Source organism: Carettochelys insculpta, chromosome 1, assembly GCF_033958435.1.
Source record: "Carettochelys insculpta isolate YL-2023 chromosome 1, ASM3395843v1, whole genome shotgun sequence".
NCBI classification, from domain to species: Eukaryota; Metazoa; Chordata; order Testudines; family Carettochelyidae; genus Carettochelys; species Carettochelys insculpta.
Window position 1 is genome coordinate 205384342 of NC_134137.1, and position 20117 is coordinate 205404458.

The window sequence follows — 20117 nt, forward strand, 5'->3', positions numbered from 1 at the left end:
CATTTTCAGTTCTCTTTCTTAAATGTATTATACTCCATATCTGTCCTTTGAACAACAGATATTTGTTGTTTTTTGAACATTTAAATTTTCCTAGGAGGACAGAGTAATGACCAGGAAAGTTTTTAAATGAGTTCAGGACTTTTGTACAGCTTATGCAATGGAGAAAAGTATTAATTATACAGTAACAATCCCATTTTTTAAAAAAAAGGGAGGGGAAGGGATTCATCCATCTTGGGTTCCACGGCACTCCGCTTTTTGTTATGGTCAGAGTTCTTTGTCTGGGGGAAGCAAAGGTTAGACAGCATCTAACAGAGGAAGGGGGCTCTGTTATTGCACCAGAGGTTTCTCAACACATACGGTTACCAGAATTTTATTTTTTAAATAATTTCAGGCTTTGCCTAGACTGTGGGGAACTACTGACAAAAGATACTCAAATTGCATGCCACAATTTGCCTATCTTTTCCCAACAGTTCTGTGGGAGAGGCTTTTCCGACATTTGGCTGTCCACATGGGGCCAACGGTTGGAAAAATCCCCTCTGTCGAGACCTCCCTTGTTCCTTGTGGAATGAGGTGTCCAGAGATGTCAACAGAGTACTCCAGAATGGCAGATCTCTTCCAACAGATCTGCAGTCTTGGATGCACGCGTGCTCTGCCAACAACAAAACTTCTGTTGACAGAAATTTTGTTAACAGAAGTCTGCAGTCTAGAGAGAGCCTAAATGGCTAATATGTTTATTTGTAAGCATTTTTTTCTGTTTTTATCTATTTAAATGTTTAAAGTTGCAGGAGATTACAGATATGGGTGTCAGACAATAATTATTTAATGACAGTATATACTGAGATTAAAATTATCGGCATCATATATAAAAATATACAGAGTAATTAGCCTTAAATTAAACTTTAAATCCTCAAGTAATTTTTTTCTTTCTTTGTGAATTTCAGTTATCAGTGGAAAGAGAAGAGTGTGTACAATGAAACCCACATATGCTGACTTGTACTTACAGAAATCTAATCTTTCCAGGCCTATCAATGTGCCTCAGTGTCTCAGATCCTCCCCTAATCGTCTCTTTTCCAAACTGAAAAATTCCAGTATTATTAATTTCTCCTCATATGGAAGCTGATCTATACCTCCAATCTCTTTGTTGTCCTTTTCCTATGTCTTTTTTTTTCTTTTTTTTTTTTTTCCAGATGAGCCAACCCAATCTGTTTGCAGAAATCAAGATGTGGGCATACAATGGATATATAGAGAGGTAACATGATATTTTCTGTCTGTTTGAGCCTCTTAATGATTCCCAGAATTCTGTTAGCTATTTTGACTGTCGTTACATGCTGAGTGGATGTTTTCAGAGAACTATCCACAGTAATGCCAAGATCTCTTTCCTAAGTGGTAACAGGTAATTTAGACCTCATCGTTTTATATTATAGTTGGGATGAGATTATGTTTTCCAGTGTGCATTACTTTGCATTTGTCAGCTTTGAATTTAATCTGCCATTTTGTCACCTACTCATACAGTTTTGTGAGATTCCTGAATGATTCTGCCTTTCACTTGGGTCTCAACTATCTTAAGTAGTTTTGTATCATTGCAAATTTGACACCTTATTGTTTACCTCTGTTTTCTGTATGATTTATGAATATGTTGAATAGGATTGGCCCCAGTACAGGCCCCTGTGAGGGGCACCATTAGTTATCTTTCTTCTCTGAAAACTGACCATTTATTCCTACACTTTGTTCCTGTCTTCTAGCCAGTTACTGATCCATATATGGGCCTTCCCTCTTATACCATTACAGCTTTGACAGCATCCAAGTGTCTGAAGTGTTAGAGAGAGAGAGAAAGAAAACTAATCAGAAGCCTGTGCCCTCGCCCTTCATTTCACTCTCCAGGAAAATCTCTTTGTTGCTGTGTGTTTGGCTACGTCTGACTGGATACCTCTCCTCTGACTTTTGTTTTGGTGACACCCTTAGGTATTTTTGCCTCCCTGTTGGTTGTTTTATTTCACTCAGTACCCATTCTCTCTCTTTGGTGTCAGTCTCTCTCAGCTCTTTGTCCTCCTTTCTTTCTTTCTTTCTTACTTGGCAAGCTCTTTAAGGAGTTCTCTCCATTGTTGTATTGCACAAGTGCATTGTCAGCAGCAAGCAAAGCAAATAAAAATACATGAGCCTCCCTCCGCTCATTTATATTCATCTACTATTGTGGTGGACATTTAGAACAGTGGTTTCCAGTCAGTGTGCTATGAGAACTGCCCAAATGTGAAATTTCATCAATTTCCCCTTGCTGTGGCTTTTTGCAGAGACACTTCAGGGAGAAACTGACAACAACGCGCTTGAGCCCCAGCTGGTATGGGGTTCGTCAATTTCTCCTGTCCATGGTGGCTCTTTGCAGAGCCAATATGAGGGGAAATGCTGACCCTGCAGGACACTGTTTGTGCCAGGAGGTAGCTGAAATGCTGCTTCCTGGCCTGAACGAGGTGGCAGGGAGCGAGGGTGACCAATCATACCACATTGAGGGGGACGGTCCTGTATTTGGGTTGCCAAAAAGGCATCCCTACTTATTTCTTAAAAGGGACAAATTGTCCTATATTTAGGCCCTGGGGCTGGGGCGGAGGCCAGGAGTGCCCATGGCTGCTGCTTTCCCGGAAGGGAGAGGCTGGAGGCTGCCACTTACCCGGGGCTTGTTGCAGCCGGCAGGATCCGCCCCTCCTCCCCATATCTCTCTGTCCCATATCTGGGACAGGAAGATATGGTCACCTTACACTGTGCCCTCCCCCACCCCCCGCTGTGTCAAGGGGGAGGGAGGGCAGGTAGGAACCTGTTGGAGCTGGAACACAGTTTGAACGCCATGCCCTGGTTCCAATGGGCTGGGTGGGAGGGCCCTGCTTTTAGTGGTTACTTGTTTACTCAACATCCCTAGCATGGTGCCAATCAGATTTTGAAAATGTGTCAGTGCTCGCTGTCTAAAAGGGTGTATTCTGTGATGGATTTGAAACATTAATGCATTTGATCCTTGTTTAGCTTGTTGTATGCACTACTATGGTGCAAACCTCCCTAGTAAGGCTGTCACCATCGTGAATGTATGTAAATGTGACGCTTATGAGCAGTTGATTCGCTGAAAAACATGGGTGTGCTGTGGAATTGTTTGTCTCATTGAAGTGTGCCAGGTACTGAAAAAGTTGGGAACCACTAGCATATGCAAGAGATAGAAGGGAGAAAGATAGTAGTTTTTTTTTTTGTTTGTTTGTTTTTTTTTTGACAGCCCTTGACTCTCTCCCCTTAGTGATGAAGGGACACAAAGTTACTTGAACTAATTTTGACTAGATCACAACTAGCTCTAGTATGTCTGTCTGTGTTGCCATCACACTTAGTGATTGCAGTGTAGACACACTAAAATTTAATGGTCATATACTATTTTTTCATGAAACCCCACCTGTTGCAGGGCACAGGACGGATGATGCTCATTTCAGAGTGGTTTTTCAATAGTTCATTTTATGCTTATCCTTCAATGTATGGTCCCAGGCCTTATTTATTGTCTACCATTAAAACACTGATTTGAAAACAGACATATTGTCATTTTCCTTTTGGGTCTTCTCTGTTGTTCCTCACTATGGTAGCTGAGTGTTTCACACATGTTCCTGAACTCATTTTTCATAACATCAGTGCAAGATGAGGAGGTAATGTTATCACCATTTAAACATAGGGAATCAAGGAATGGACATTAATATCAAAAGCATGAGCAGATTTTGGGTGCCAGTGTTAGGGTACCTATTGCCTGATTTTTTCAAAGAGCTTAGCATTTATGATGATTTTTTTTTTGTTTTGAACACAGCACCTGTTAACTTCAGATGTAGCTGTAAGTGCTCAGCGCCTCTGCCATCAGACTGCAGCATCTCAAATTGGTCATCAAGCAAAATGAGGGCTATGCAGTGAAAAGCACAGCTTTAAATGACTTGCCCAGCCTCTCATAGGAATTGTATAGCAAAGGCAGGAGTAAAATCTAGTTCTTTGGGGTGATTCAGCAGCTTTAACCGCAAGACCACTCTCTTTCTGCAGACTTTCAGCCTCTGAGCTTAAAGAAGTCCTGGGACTGCTCCATCCCAAGGCCAGGTCTACAACAGAGCTTAGAGGCCATTGTAGATACACAATTCCAGCTACAGCAATTGTGTAGCTGGAATCAACTTATCTACAATTTACTTAGGTGGCAGTCCTCACTGATGGAGTTTTTCCCATTGGCCTCCCTTCGCCCTCATGAGATTGAGGAGTGTGGGGTCGACTGTTGACCCCTGATAGTTAGATTTTGCACATCCCTGCTAGGCACGTGAAATTGAACCCCAGAAGATCAACACTGACAGGGTCGATCTTCTGGGTAGAGAAGACAATCTCTTAGGGTGGAGGAGAAGAACAAGTAAGGGGTTGTCTAAAATCATTCTTTTCAGGAAAGAACCCTTTTTTCAACTCCCTCTCCCCAAGTATTCACACAGCCAAGCAGGATAAGAGGGCTTTTCCCACGAAATAATTATTCCAGCTCTGCAAACTACTTCTGTTGACCTCACCCCCTTAAAGTTGAAGAGGAATGTGTGTGAACAAAGCATAGCTATTACCAGCTCATGTCAAGGGTCCTTTTGCAATGCTGTGGTTGGGAATTGTGGCTGTAAAGCAGAATGCTCTGTTTTGCAGTGCTGTGGCTGTGTGAATGTGATTTGCCAACTTTACTTATTTAGAAATTAGAACAGCATTTCCCAAATTGTGTTCCTTGAAAAAAATTGTGAATAGGTGTTCCGTGAGAAAATTTTGATGATAGAAGTATTTTTCCTTCTAAAATATTAAATATGAAGTGATGTGTATCAAAATACTCAGGTGTTAGAATAATACTTGGATTGTAAGTGTATTAATATTTGTAACACATTCATAACAGTATAGATGTTATTATGTGACTCATACTGAAACAATCAGTCTGCTCAGATTTTGTTTTGTCATAAGTTGTGTTCAGAGAAATCGCGTAAGGATGATTATGAGTATATGAGTATCCAACTCCCCATCATAATTTGTAATAGTAAGAAGATTTGTGATCCAAACAAGCAAACACACTCTTACCATAAAAATCTGTCAAATATTACTTATTTTTGTTTTCCACTAGTTTTCCTTAAAAATAATGAATTTATAAAAACATAAAATTTAAAAATATTTTCCATGCCTAATTTGTTTTGCATTTTTTTTCTCATAAAAATATTTTTAAGCTTTGAGGAAGGACAGTCCTTTCTTGAACAATACTGTCCTTTCTATTTTTGCACAGAAGAGTGAAGCTAACCATCCTTCTTTCGCCTGATATATTGATGTGTTTTGGGTTTGTAATTAATTTTTAATCTTTATATTTTATTATATGGTTGCTAACTGTCCTCCTTTGAGAAGGACATTAGTTGTTCATTCAGATGATCTTCTTTTGTTACTTTTGTTCTTTGTAAAACAAAGGACATCTAAAAAAAATCTTCTTTAATCAACTTTTGAACATTATGTGCAGCAACTTTTTGGTATGAAATCTCCCACCTCCTCATACCACCAAGTATGTGTTCCATCAGTATATTCCAAGCCCAAAAGTGTCCTGTGGCCAAATTAGTTTGGGAAATGCTGTTTTAGAACATCAAAATAAGTAATGTCAAAAAAACCCTGCTGTGTAGACATTGCTTCTGTGACCTTCACCCTCATTATGCACCAGATTCTTAGCATTACAGTCATAGGAGCACAGCTTCTCTGCTGCCAGGAACTATAAAAGGCATTTCTGACTCTTTCAGACAAAAAGCTTCCTGCAAGTTCTGCTCTTTTCATCGTGGGACTGCACAGTGCTTTTTTACTGTGAGCTGCACGGGGTACGTCTGTACAGCAGGTGTGTAGATATTGCAGCTGTGGCTGGAAATTGGGCTGTGAAGCTCTCCTCCCCTCATTACTCCACAGAGCATGAGCCCAAATGTCTACACAGCTATTTCTAGTGCCTATCTGTTGACCCAAGCTCTGAAACTTGCTGCCACTTGCTGGAGACACATCCCTAACTGGCACAGTCAATGTGAGGAGCCAAGATTAGAACTCCAGTCTAGTCTCCTGAGCACTTAATTTGCTGTAAGTTTAGTTTATGTGTATTGAAATAAATCTGAAAACAGGGGATTGTTGGAAGATTTAAAAGTACACTGTGTTACAAGGGACACTAGAAAGGCTGGCCAGGTGGTATAATATTAGCACAGAATTAAGGTTGCCTTTCTGCTCCCTGGACCATCTGAACCAGCTCACCTCTGTAACATTTATTCACACTAAAGCCTACATAGTTTGGAAATAAAAAGAGGGGTATAAACTTTCAATTGAGACATTGCCATCGAAAGGTCTCACAATTTCTACCCACTCTGCTCACCCCTTTATCTGTTATTCACTCTCATTTTGTCACCTCAATAATTGCTGTCAGGGAAATGCACATGGCCCCAATGGGCTGCGTTTGCACCATAGATCCACCATCAGAGTTAAGCCATTAGCTTTCACAGTTTGTTTTGGTTAGTTTTTTCTCCTCATTAGTTGGGCACTCTTCAAAACCATTGATAGACTCAAAGAAATGTGCCCTGGTGACAAAGGGCAAACTCTGGATGCTCCCAAAGAGAAGGTGGACAAGTGTGGTAGAGAGTGCAGCGGGTTTGTCAGAAGGGGATAATCAGTGTAATGCAGCGGTTTCCAAACTTTTTGACATCACTCCCCCTTTTTGAATTTTGAGAAACCTTCAACCGCCCCCGCACCATCATCCAACCCCCCTTTTAACAAAACACTGAATATGTAATTTAAAATTTAAATAAACAAAAAATCAGTATAAAATTTTATTTCAAATTAAAAATATGTACAAATAGGTTTTTTTGGCCAAAAAATTTAATAAAAATGTAATTTAATATTAGAGATAGCAGAAACAAAACAAATTTAATGTGAAGGATGATACTGCATTTTCTTCACAAGTTGGGAAAGCCTAGATTTGAAAGATGAAAGTGCGCAATGCAAATCGTTTTCAACGTCCAGTCAATATCTTTTTGTTTTTAATGTAACACAACTTGAAAAGCTTTTGTCACAGAGGTATGTTGATGAAAATGGATGACTACTACGTAGCACTTCTCCTCCAACTTTCAAGTACATTGGGAAATAGTTTATCCAAAATTCCTCCAAGCGCTTGAGTTTTCTAAATTATCTTTCACACTTGAATCATATTTTACTTCAAGTGTTTGTTCTTGTAATACTTCTGGCAATGAATCGACATCAATGTTGAATGGATTGCATACTAACTTATGCCTGGGGCTGCCAGAAAAGTTGTCTGGAAAATAGCAGATGAATTAGTCAGTAAGGTAGTCCAGGTGAAACATAATTTTCTTCTTCACATCCTCTTCACAAAGTTCTTGGAAACCTTCGTTTTCAGCAAGTGATGAAAACGTTGGAAAAGTTGAAAAGAGAGTCATCTGAGCTTGCGTTCGGCGTTTCCAAAGCTGGATTTTTTCCATAAACACTTTGATTATCTTATGGTGCACTATAATGTCTGCAGCGTTGTTTCCTTGCAGCTTCAAACTGAGGTTGTTCAAAGATTCAAAAATATCCACAAAGTATGCCAGTAAAAGGTGAAATGTTTGGTCCATAAATGTATGATATAACTCTTCTTTCTTCTGTTGATTGAGGAAAATTTCCAGTTTGTCTTTCAGTTTGCGTGATTTCAAAAGCATGTTCCCTTTAGAAAGTCATTGTACCTCCATGTGAACAAAAGAGTTTTATGATCAACTCCCAAGTCTGTGCAAAGAGCAGCAAAAAGTCTCGTGTTTAAAGCAGCGTTCTTCACAAAATCGACAACTTTGATGGCCAAATTCAATGAGTCATGTAGGTCATCTGGAAGGGTGCCAATGCTTGTTTGTGTATGACCCAGTGAGTTGTGGCTGGATTTTTTTTTCTTTCACCAATGTCACAAATCCAGAGCTAGAGCTAAACGTGGCTGGAGCACCATCTGTGCACACACCAGCCAGTTTTCCCCATGAAAGTCTATTTTCTGCAACAAAGTCGGAAATCATTTTCATAACATCAGAAGCCTTTGATGTGGTCGTCAATTCCTTCAAAAAAAAAGAGCAGTTCTTTCACAGTTCCATTGTTAATGATTTGAACACAGACAAGCAACTGACAGCATTGTGCTACATCCGTGGTATCGTGGCACTGAATTGCGAAAAAAGGAGAAAGCAGCTAATATTGAAGTTTAAGATCTTTTGCCAGATCATCATGGAATTGTTGGAAGTGAAATTTCCAATAATTGTTTTTGCTTTCAAAACCAAGCACAATGTCAGCTGCTTTCAACAAGCAAGGCTTCGAAATCATTTCTCCAATAATGTGCGCTTTGACAGTTCATAAGATGCTTCTACTGCTTTGGCCAACGTGTGATGACAAGCTCCAGTAGTGTCCAGATTCATGTGTTTCAAATTTTGAAATTTAGCAGCAAAAAACTCTTTTGGTTTGTCTGCCAAAGCACTGTGGTTCTTTGTCAAGTGTTGCTCAAGATGACTAGGTCTCCAGGCTTCATTGCTGAGAACTGTGTGTCATGCTACGCACTGAGGGTGATCAGTCCCGGTTTTTTCCACGACAGTGAAGCTATACTCCAATGTAGTCCTCATTGCACTTCCTTTTCTTAATTGCGGACATAATATATTAATTAAAAATCTGTAAAAATAATTTTCCTGATTAGAATAAATTTAATGGATGCAAGTTACTTTGATAAGTTATCTCAAATGTTTATTTACAACTATTGTGTACGGATGCGTGCTGACTTACATATACCTTACCACTCTTAACTGCACAAGACCGGCTACCTACTCCCAGGATGGCACAGTCCCAAATAGTCCTGCGAGCATGTTAGAAAGTTCAAAAAAGTTCCACTGCCTTTTGTATCACTCTTCAGCCTCCCTACTGATAGTACTGGTATCCCTGCATGTCCAAATGCAAAAAAAAAAAAAAAAAGAAAAAAATCACATTTTGTGGTATGAAATTTGAAAAATTAAAAAAAAAATTACAGTTGTGGTCTTCAATCTTTTTACACCCAAGATCACTTTTTAAATGTCAAGGCAAGCCCCAAGACTCCACCCCTTTCTTGAGGCCCCACCCTCTCCATTTCCCTCCTTTCTATCATTTGCTGTGCCCAGACCTTACTCACTCTCGTGGGATTGAGACAGGAGGTACGGGCTCTGGGGTGGGAATGAAGAATTTGGGTGTGGGAAGGGGTGAAAGGCGCAAGCTCTGGCAGGGAATTTGGGTGCAGGAAAAGTTGGAGAAGGGGCTACTGGCTCAGGGAGGGGGCTCCAGACTGGAGAGTGCTGTGGTCAGGTGGAGTGTTGGGGTGCTGAGCAAACCACAGGCTTGTGGATGTGAGGGTGCAGGAGTTCAGGTTAGGGTGTGTGAGGGACTCAGGGCAGGGGAGTTGGGAGTATGATGGGCTTAGGGCACAGATTTGCGGTGTGTGGATTGTGCAGTAGTGTTGTGGCAGAAGTCTGGGGATGAGAGAGGCTCAGGACAGATGGAGGCTCAGCATGTGTCTGCTGTGGGGAGAGAGGAGCAGGGCACGGGTTGCCTGAGTGGTAGGAGCTAGTGCAGACCCGTGGCTCCTACTCCCCTTCCCATGCTCTGCTCCCCCCACAGGAAGGCAGCAGGTGGAAGGAAGTCACTGGAGGGCAACAGACCCAGCTTTTCAGGAAACACACCGGCTGTTTGGGGAGGGGAAGCAGCGCACGTGCTTCGTGAGATGCCAGCTCTGGCGTACAGCTGCAGGACTTCCCCCTTCACATTGCAGGAAGCTGGAACTACCTTCATTTTTGCAGGAGGTAACAGCAGTGTGGGCTCTTTCTTGGGGTGGGGTGGGGAATAAAAGGGGGGTCATGCCCCCCCATGGAATTTTTTCACAACGCCCCCCCCCTCCCCGGGAACCTACCCAGTTTGGGAACCTACAATGTAATGGGTCATATTGTACATTGATTTATTCACCTGAAGTTAATGGCGTTGTTAGAAGTGTAAGTCAGGGAACAATTTGGCCCCCTGGTTCTCCAGAGATCACCTCAAAATGGATTGTTCTTTAACTGTGGGCAGTAAGAGTGGTATGTTTCACTTCTAGAATGGCTGGCGTACAAACTAAATGAGGGGATTTCGGGGTAAAATTAAATCAGCGATGGATCTTGCTAAGGCAGAATGATGAAGTCACAAAGCTATGAAATGCCAGGGGCAAGATTTCTTTTTTACTTTATTTTTTATGATCCTAATATCAGGTTACATGAAAACATGCAGGTGATGTAGCATTGAAGTAAGCAGAGGTGCAGAGATGCTTTAGAAGAAAGTAAAAGGGAGGCCATATGTCTCAAAGGCTCAGCTGACTCACCAACTGGTTATAAATACGTCCCCCTGTATGGGAAAGTAGGAGTGATGAGAGAAGAGCTGGATATTGGAATACGAAAATCTGAAGCAACCCTCCTTGTATGCTCCAAGGTCATGTTCAGATGAGTGCCCAGCATACACTAAAAAGTGCAATGGACAGAGAAGATAAGAAATTGGCCCGACTGTAGCTTCAACTCTAATGTATTTTACTAGAGCTGGAAACTGACTGTTCACCAGTGTGAATGAAAAGAAGAGTATGCTATTTGACAATGAATTTTCTAGGGTACCGCTCAGTGCTGCAAATCTGTAGCTAATTTGATGGAAGTGTTTAAAGATATTCTAGGATTGATTTTCAGAGATGTACGATGCCCACAGGTCCCAGTGAAATCACCCAGAGGAACAGGCATTTGCATTTTTTAAAATCATCCTCTGTGTAAGGGCTGTGTCCTGATTTGCAGTGGTGAAACAATTTTGGCATCTAATCTTCTCTAGTACCAATGGAAAAGCTTAAGGGGTTTAGTTAGTGGATTTTGGTTAAGGTCTATCACAAGCTGTTTTGTCAGAAAAGAGATGACATTATGAACACGTGCCCAAGTAAGAGTGTGTTCAAAGTGGCAGATTATCTTATATATGGTATTTAATTGCCCTGTTCCTGTGAATTAGATTAATTTAGGGGAAGTTCAGATTGAAGCCAAACTCCTACATCACAGCTTTGGATCCAAATAGGACATTGCAGTACAAACCTTGCTATTGTTTTTCCCCATTCTGGCATAAGTTTCTGCATAACTTGCCACCTCATATGCTTTTCCATCCATAAGGAAATCACACACCCCTAACATCAGCTACGTCTGCTCGGTCGAATTGCTACCACATGTTTACCTTTGGGCTAGATTTTGCTTTCTGTGGGTAATGCAACATACATGTGATCTGGAAATTCAATGTTGGACACACACATCAGTACGCTGCTAACAAAACCGCAGTCTGCAGCGTCAATAGATTTTTCAGATTGTTCAGTATATTCCTCAGGAGATTTCTAACCTCAGCCTGCCAAAAACTTGATGTTACCTCTCAAGAGAAAAACAGCTACGATTTTAATTGTGACGCAAGGTTGATTACCTATCGGAAACTGTTCAGGGTCTGTTTTGATGTTATTGGGCCTAATGCCACAAACAGAAAATAAGACCTTCCCATTTTACTACATACAGTACAAAAACAGATCCTGCTCCAAAGAGCTCCTTACTTTCATAATCAAACTGAGGCACTTTTCTCTCTGGCTTTGTAATTCTGTTATGCTCCATTCAGGTTCTCATACTGTACCCATCACTATGTTATCTGATTTGTTATCTCAAACACTTTAAGACATAGAGTCTGATTCACCACTGCCTTGTCCCTGGTTTAGTCATTTACATCAGTGCTGGTGCATATATCAGTGCCAAGGACTATAAAAGACATAGACCAGAAGAATCAGGTGAATCAGGCCCTTAAGAACAGTGACTGATGGAGTCTTTTGGGTGTAGTGTAGTGGATATTCCTGTTCTTGAGTCTATTATGGGAGAGGCAGGTACACAGCATTATCCCCTTACTGGCTATGCATTGTACATGACCATAAAATCAAAGACCTATATGGTTAGAAGGGATTTACCAGTAATTACAACAAGGATATCATCTAAGGTTATATTTCGTAAGGTGACAGAGTTCGGTAAAATACTTCATATGCTACGGGATTGATGCTGTAAATTGGAATCACGCATGATGTGTGTGGAGAGGCTGAGGGATTTATGAGGAGATTCTGAGGGATTTGGGGTTATTTAGTTTGCAGAAGAGAAGAGTGAGGGGCCACTTGATAGCAGCCTTCTACTTCCTAAAGTGGGGTTCTAAAGAGGATGGAGAAAGACTATTCTCGGTGGTGACATATGGCAAAACAAGGAGCAATGGTCTGAAGTTACAGAGGGGGAGGTGCAGGTTGAATATCAGGAAAAACTATTTCACCAGGAGGGTGGTGAAGTACTGGAATGTGTTACCTAGAGAGGCGGTGGAATCTCCATTCCTAGAGGTTTTTAAGTCCTAGACTGACATAGTCCTGGCTGGGATGATTTTAGTTTGGCTTGATCCTGCTTCAGGGAGGGGGCTCAAATCAATGACCTCCTGAGGTCCCTTCCAGCCCTAGGATTCTAATTCTTTCATCTTCCCCTCCGTCCCTCAAAGCATACTTGAGCCTGTTAGGGAATGCAGATGAATGACTTTTTGGTGAGGTGTCCCACATAAGGACTGACTCTTCATCTAGTTTGTATAACTAGCACGATGTGACCCCAGTCTTGATTGGGGACTTTGGGTATAATTGTAATATGTCATCATATACTACATGCTAGACATGTTGCTATAGAAAGGCCAAAGCTACCTATACTCTACCCTCCTACCTCATATTTCTCCCTGGCACTATCACTCTTGGAATAGTTGCTTTGGTTAATTCTTTCTGTGCTGGCATTGATATACAGTAATCCCTCAAGATATGTGCATTCAAAATGTTTGTATCTTGCATTTATGTGGGGGGGAGCTGTGCCATTAGGGGTGGGGAGACCCCACCACCCCATAGCTGGGAAGTGGCTGGGCTATCAGTCCAGCCCCCATTGAATTTCCCCGGATAAGGCTGCCGCTTAGTTCCCCTCTCCTTGCTGCTTGTAGGAACTGGGAAACTGACCAGCTCATGGGCCCACATAACTCAAATTTTCACGCAAATTGAGGGAAGATGGGAACTGGGCTGCCATTTGGTTCCCATCTCCCTGCCAGTCTGGGAGCCAGAAAACTGACCAGCCCTTGTAGGCTGGTCAGTTTCCCAGCTCCTGCAAGATCAGGGTAGCTGGGAACCATGCTGCAGGCTAGTTCCTGTCTCCCTTCAACTTGCACAAAAATTTGAGTTACATGGGGTTGCATTTCTGCAAGCCCTACATAAGCTGAGGGTTTACTGTAGGTTGATAATCATGGTTTTCCCCCTCTCAGGTTCATTCTGTAGGCTGCGTTTTGTGTATTAACACAGCTGAGAAGGCTTCATTTGCAATGTTTTCTCCATTTATGTTACACTATGATTTAGAGGCCTCAGAGAGCTCAACAGTCATTACAGATTATTCCTCCTTCTTTTCCCTTCACGGTACCTTATCCAGTTTTGTATGGATAATTTGCAGGTACTATGCTATGCACAACTCCTTTTCAGGGTTTACAGTGGGTTGGGCCGTATGGGTATGTCTACACAGCAAAGTTATTTCCAAATAACTTTGAGAGTATCTACACACTACAATCACTATTTCAAATTTCAAACAGTGAGTGCATTATTTCGAATTTGCTAAAATAAATCTCATTAGACAAAGAATAGCACCGATTTTGAAATAGATACAGGTGTTGAACCACTCTAATCCAGAACTCTCTCATCAGGCAAACTCTGTAATCTGGCATGATTTTAATTATCCAGATGACCACTTATCATGGGTGAAGCCAAGTTTTCCATGTTCCCATAAAGCTTGTTTCCAGTCACCAATCCTGGCTCTCAGTGTTCTGTGCTGTTAGCTAGCTGTAATTTACCCCAGGTGACTTTAGAGAGCTCAGTAAGCAGTGGAAGTGTTGGTAATGTGCTGGTGACATTACTGACCTTCTGTCATCTGGCAAATTCTCTCCTCTGGCACCGGTCAGGTCCCCAGGGTGCCGGATGAGAGAAGTTCCACCTGGGCGAAAGTCAGCATGGTTTCTGCAGAGGGAAGTCGTGTCCAACTAATCTATTAGAATTCTTTGAAGGGGTTAATAAACATGCGGACAAGGGGCACCCAGTGGACATAATATACCTAGATTTCTAGAAAGCCTTTGACAAGGTCCCACACCAAAGGCTTTTATGTAAATTAGGTGGTCATGGGATAGGAGGAAAGATCCTTTCATGGATCGGGAATTGGTTAAAAGACAGAAAACAAAGGGTTGGAATAAATGGTAAATTTTCACAATGGAGGCGGGTAACTAGTGGTGTTCCCTAGGGGTCAGTCCTGGGACCGATCCTGTTCAACTTGTTCATCAATGATCTAGAAAATGAGGTAAGCAGTGAGGTAGCAAAGTTTGCAGATGACACCAAGTTGTTCAGGACAGTCAAAACCAAAAGGGATTGTGAAGAACTACAAAAAGATCTCAGCAAACTGAGTGATTGGGCAGCAAAATGGCAAATGAAATTTAATGTGGGTAAGTGTAAGGTAATGCACATTGGAAAAAATAACCCAAATTACACGTACAACATGATGGGGTCAAATTTAGCTACAACAGATCAGGAAAGGGATCTTGGAGTTATAGTGGATAGTTCTCTGAAGACATCCACACAGTGTGCAGTGGCAGTTAGTAAAGCAAATAGGATGTTAGGAATTATTAAAAAAGGGATAGATAATAAGACAAAAGATATCATACTTCCCCTATATAAAACTATGGTACGCCCACATCTTGAGTACTGCGTGCAGATGTGGTCTCCTCACCTCAAAAAAGATATATTGGCATTAGAAAAGGTTCAGAAAAGGGTGACTAAGATGATTAGGGGTTTGGAACGGGTCCTATATGTGGAGAGGCTAAAGAGACTGGGACTTTTCAGTCTGGAAAAGAGGCGATTGAGGGGCAATATGATAGAGGTATATAAAATCATGAATGGTGTGGAGAAAGTGAACATAGAAAAATTATTTACCTTTTCCCATAATACAAGAACTAGGGGACACCAAATGAAATTGATGGGTAGTAGGTTCAAAACTAATAAAAGAAAATCTTTCTTCACACAGCGCACAGTCAACCTGTGGAACTCCTTGCCGGAGGAGGCTGTGAAGGCCAGGACTTTATTAGGGTTTAAAAAAGAGCTCGATAAATTTTTGCAGGTTAGGTCCATAAATGGCAATTAGCCAGGGGTAAAGTATGGTGCCCTAGCCTTCAGTACAAGGGCAGGAGATAGATGGCAGGAGATAAATCACTTGATCATTGTCTTCTGTTCTTCTTCTCTGGGACACCTGGCATTGGCCACTGTTGGCAGACGGGATACTGGGCTGGATGGACCTTTGGTCTGACCCAGTATGGCCATTTGTATGTTCTTATGTATTTCAAAATAAGAGATGTGTAAAGAGGGAATAGGAGGTATTTTGAAATAAAATATTTTGGAATATCGTATGTTGAAATAAAGCTGCTTTGTGGACATAGTATTTTGGATTACAGCCCCTGAAAGCACTGCTTCCATGGTCTCTAATCTGAAATAGGCTCTATTGTGTGTGGCTCTATTTTGGGGCTTCCCTATAGTGTAGATGTGTTATTCTGGAATAGCTTATTTTGGAATAGCCACACTTCAGTAAACTATTCTGGAATAACTCTCTTACATAGACATACCCTGTATAGGCTGCGTCTACACAGGCAGCATCTGTTGACAAAACTGGGCTTTTGTGGACAAAACTTGCTGAGCATCTACACAGTTAAAGCCCTCTGTCGAGAATTTGTCAACTAAATTCAGCTGTTCAGGTGGCAGGGTTATACCTCTCCCCACTCAGTGATAGCACCTCTCTTGATAGTGTTTTGTTGACAGAGTGCCCGTGTAGACACTTCAGTCAACAGAGAGGGCTTCCAGTTCCCCAGGCAGCCCTGTTTGCAGAGCTTCCAGTCAGCCATTCTGACTAGAGAGGGCAGGGCAGTGGGGCTGCTCTCTGTGGACAGAACAGCTTGCTCTTTCAATCTTCTTCTGTGTGCAGATTCTATCCGTCGATAGAGGTACTGCTGAGATTTCTCTGTTGACAGTGACATCTGTCGACAGAAGCTGCCCACTTAGACGTGGCCTACATGTCTGACTTACAGAGGTGTTGAGCACCCACAACTTCAGATGTCTTCAGTAGTGGCAACAAACACTCAGCATATCTGAAAAATTCAAGCTCTCTGTCAGTTTTGTCTTACCACTGGAATTTTTTTCATCCTGGTTCTGTAATCACTGTTGCCAATGTGCTCCACTTCATGATTTGCTGTTGATGGGAACCTCTCACTTTCCCTTCATCCCCAGCCTGCAACTACCTGCAACATTTTCAGTTTTTGTAGGCACTTCATTCCTTGATATTAGTTGCCTTAGTTGTGTTTGTTTCTTTAGAGAGATACTTCAATATGCTCTTTTGCTCTAGAGTTGCTGTTTTACAGTGTCTTGTCCTTGAAAGCTAAATATTATCAGCTTGGGATGGGTAAAAGTGAAGGGATAATGTTAAGAAAACATTTTAATGGTAGCAGAAAGCCAGACGTTCTATTTTAATTGTTTGTGTATAAACACAAAGACACACTAATAGCTAGCCCATTACAAGCATAGTCCATTATCTTGCATTTGTTTCTCTTCAAAGAAGACTCCTCTTAGCATTCATTACTGCCAGATGCACAGGAGATTAACTTGTTTTCTTAATGGTAAGAATAAATGTAGTACAAAGAATCCTTTTCCTTGTCATGATTTCTGATTCTCTTGTTGACGCTGCACAGGAGCTGAAAGTGCAAGGTCCTCTTTTCCAATCAATAATGATGGTCCCAACTCTAATAAAAGCCAATGGTAGTTAACCGTTCTTTGTGACATTGAAAATCACCCTCTAGAAATCATGTCCCCCAGTGCAAGGGCAAATAAAGTTTTTATGATGGGCCTTACTTTTCAGCCCTGCAATTAGCAAGGCCCCCGCAGTCTGTCTAATGTAATCCAAACTGACAGAAATTTCAATTATGTTCATATGATCCCCTGCCCCTTTTTTTGGCACATGTAAGAAAATAAGTATGTAGAATGTAAACACGTTAGTAATCAGTATATAGATGTGAATACACATACATAAAAACAGTAACATATTTCAACATTTTTAATTAAATGGATGAGCCTGAGACACTGCAGCCAATCATAGCTGTGAAATGTCATCCCTCCAGCCCCCTAAAGGGGCCCTGGTCTCCATTTTCTGCACCCTTCCCTAGTGTGTCATATACTGGCCTAAGCAAGATGAGTTGGTAATTCCAGTGATTTTCCTTGTGGATGAATGCCTAACTCACAAAGACCATCATCACAATGGGTCTAATTGGTAGCAGTCTTAGCAGAGAAGACAAAGATTGTATTGTCTTTTCAAGACATCTATAGTTGTTCATATAGATTAGTGTTGAGAAACTTGAACTTCTACTGCTTTTGCTGTGCTGTTCCATCACGGGAAAACTCAGTTTCCTTCACCTTCACTTTAGCACCTTTTGTGAGACCTTTACTTTTTTACATATGGAAACTACATTATGTTGATTCTGATGACTTGAGGTTGCTGAAGGCTTGAAAAATATGATGTTAGTGTATCAGTGACATAAGTGGAATCCAATATTGCCCTCCATTAAACCAGTGGGAAATCTCATCAGCTTCAATGGGAGCAGGGACAAGACTATTGTATTGCTTAACAAAATGTCCTGTGGTGCGGTGGATGCAATCTGCTACCATACAACCGGGACAGTTTGAAAGACACAAAAGTTAAATCTTTCCTAAAAATTACTCTTTGGATGAAAAATAATGAGAAATTATGTACAAAATCCATCTGCGCTAGCAGAAGGTAGAATTTTTCCAGTATTTTTATGAATGAGTATATGGTGACTTATTAATAATCAAATAATGGATAGCAGAAGCTTCTTAGATCTCACTCATGGCTGTGTCCTATATATTTATTATAAAGTGAAGTGATAGCTACTTCAGAAAAAGAGAATTTCCAATGTTGACAAGAGTTGCGGTGGACTGGGCTCTTCCCAACAGGTTGCACTGCCCAGAATTATATTTCTCCAGTCAAGAATTTTGCTCCCCTGAATCACAGAAGCAAACAATGCTAGTCATCTCTGGAACAAATGCTGCTTACTCAATTAAATATTTTCATCTGTGTAGAAAATTATTTAAATGAGATATACTGTAACTAAGATAAATTTAGTGACCTTGTCTCATTAAGCACAGATTTTTATAGAATTGTGAAAGATTTTTCTATGGTGTGTGGGATTAAGGAGGATTAAATGTTTGACATCACCCTTTTGTCTGCACAGGGCTACATTTGCTTTATCACTCACTCAGTAAACTCTCGTTCGACTAAGAACCTACCCAGAAAAAGTGGAAACAATGAAGCAAACTGAGGATCAACAAAATAAGTGGTTACATTTATTAAATTTCTAAAGGCAAATTGCAGCTTCTTGAAAGCAAGTACCCTAGTATGTGACTTTTATGGAATTTTTGCAATTTGCAAGACTAAAGGAGAGCACAAAGAGGAAATCAAAACTGGCATGCTGCTGTCTTCTGTTTTCAGTGATGCCTCATTATACTTGTATCGTCTTTCTGGTATGCTGTCTCTAAATGACAGGAGCACTAAAAGTGCAAGGTCGTTGAGGTGGGTTGTTTGAATCCATTATATTGTCTCTTTTGGTCGACATGGTCCTGGTAATAAAACTGCTGCTTCTCACCTGCCTCTGGCCAACTGCAGTGCTAACCAATGTCAGTTCTCAAAGCGATCATCATCGTTATCATCATCATCATCGTTTCCATCATCATCAACAGAAATGTTCATCCATGAAGAAGCATAACAGGTAAGCTGTCCACGCTGGTTCACTGTTGTTCTTCTGCTACTAAATGTTCTATGCCTGTCACCAAACCTAGGAATGCATTCTGTTTGTTCAGAGTCCTATGTGACAGGTTTTTGTGTTTCTACATCAGTTAGCACAGCTGGGTCCCAGTTTTGACAGAGGGTCTTTGAGTGCTCTCATGAGAGAAATAGCAATTATATTTTACAGTAACAATTCCATCACTGATCCTTCTGTATCATAAATACATTTATAATGTGTGTCTGTATATAAGTGATTAATTAGATAACATTTGTACAGCTCTTTGAAAACATAAAGCACTGCGTAAGATTTAAGTATTGCAAATACTGTATTACTGTCAGCATACAAACCAGCAATCATGTAGCACTTTAAAGACTAACAATATAATTTATTAGGTGATAAGCTTTCATGGGGTAGACCCACTTCCTCAGAGCCGGAGATATGTATACCTGGTTTGTTTTACTAGAATACAGACTAAGACGGCTACCTCTCTGTTAATGTCAGTATACAATTCAAGAGTTTGAGTGTTTCTGCCATCAGAAACAGAAATGCGTATCTAAAGTTGGGTCTAACACATTACCTTTATTGCATTAAATATCCGTGTTATAATTAATGTATCCAGATTATTTTTTTTCAAAAACAAAATAAGTCTAGTTTAAGTAGGTTTTAACTTTAATCATGTTACAGTATATTTATCTTCTGGAATATAGTTATCCATCCACTTTATTTATGGAATAATTCCATGTCTAACTGTAAATCCCAAATCTGAAGCTGTTTAATATATTTTATTTAGTTGTTAGCTGGGATTATTGCATCCTACTATTACTGCAACAGGCAGGCTTGAAAAACTTTTTTTTTTCCTTCCTTTTTCTTTCTTCATCAGCATCACTGATTTAAAAGCAGAAAAAAAGTCACAACGTCTTCTGCATTTAAATTTCCAAGTGAAATGGCTTTTCCACCCTCAGCAAGAGTTTTTAAGAGATCAATTTCATATCATACATGTGAGGCCTTTGAATGTGTTTGCATGTTTGTTTGAATAGATTCATAAAAATGCTAGGCCTTAATCTACTCTTGTTGATAACCCAAACCATAACAATTCTGCCTTATCATGAAAGGAGAGA

At 40.7% G+C, this 20117-nt stretch overlaps 1 protein-coding gene across 1 annotated transcript in view; it reads left to right on the plus strand.

Annotated features, from left to right (window-relative positions):
* Positions 1-1185: 1185 nt before the first annotated feature.
* GABRR3 (gamma-aminobutyric acid type A receptor subunit rho3) overlaps positions 1186-20117 on the plus strand; it is a 59274-nt gene continuing 40342 nt past the window's right edge. Inside the window, exons 1-2 of the mRNA XM_074983494.1 lie at positions 1186-1249; positions 18448-18981. Coding sequence (XP_074839595.1) covers positions 18827-18981 — 155 coding nt within the window. The 5' untranslated portion in view covers positions 1186-1249; positions 18448-18826. The remainder of the gene's footprint in view (positions 1250-18447; positions 18982-20117) is intronic.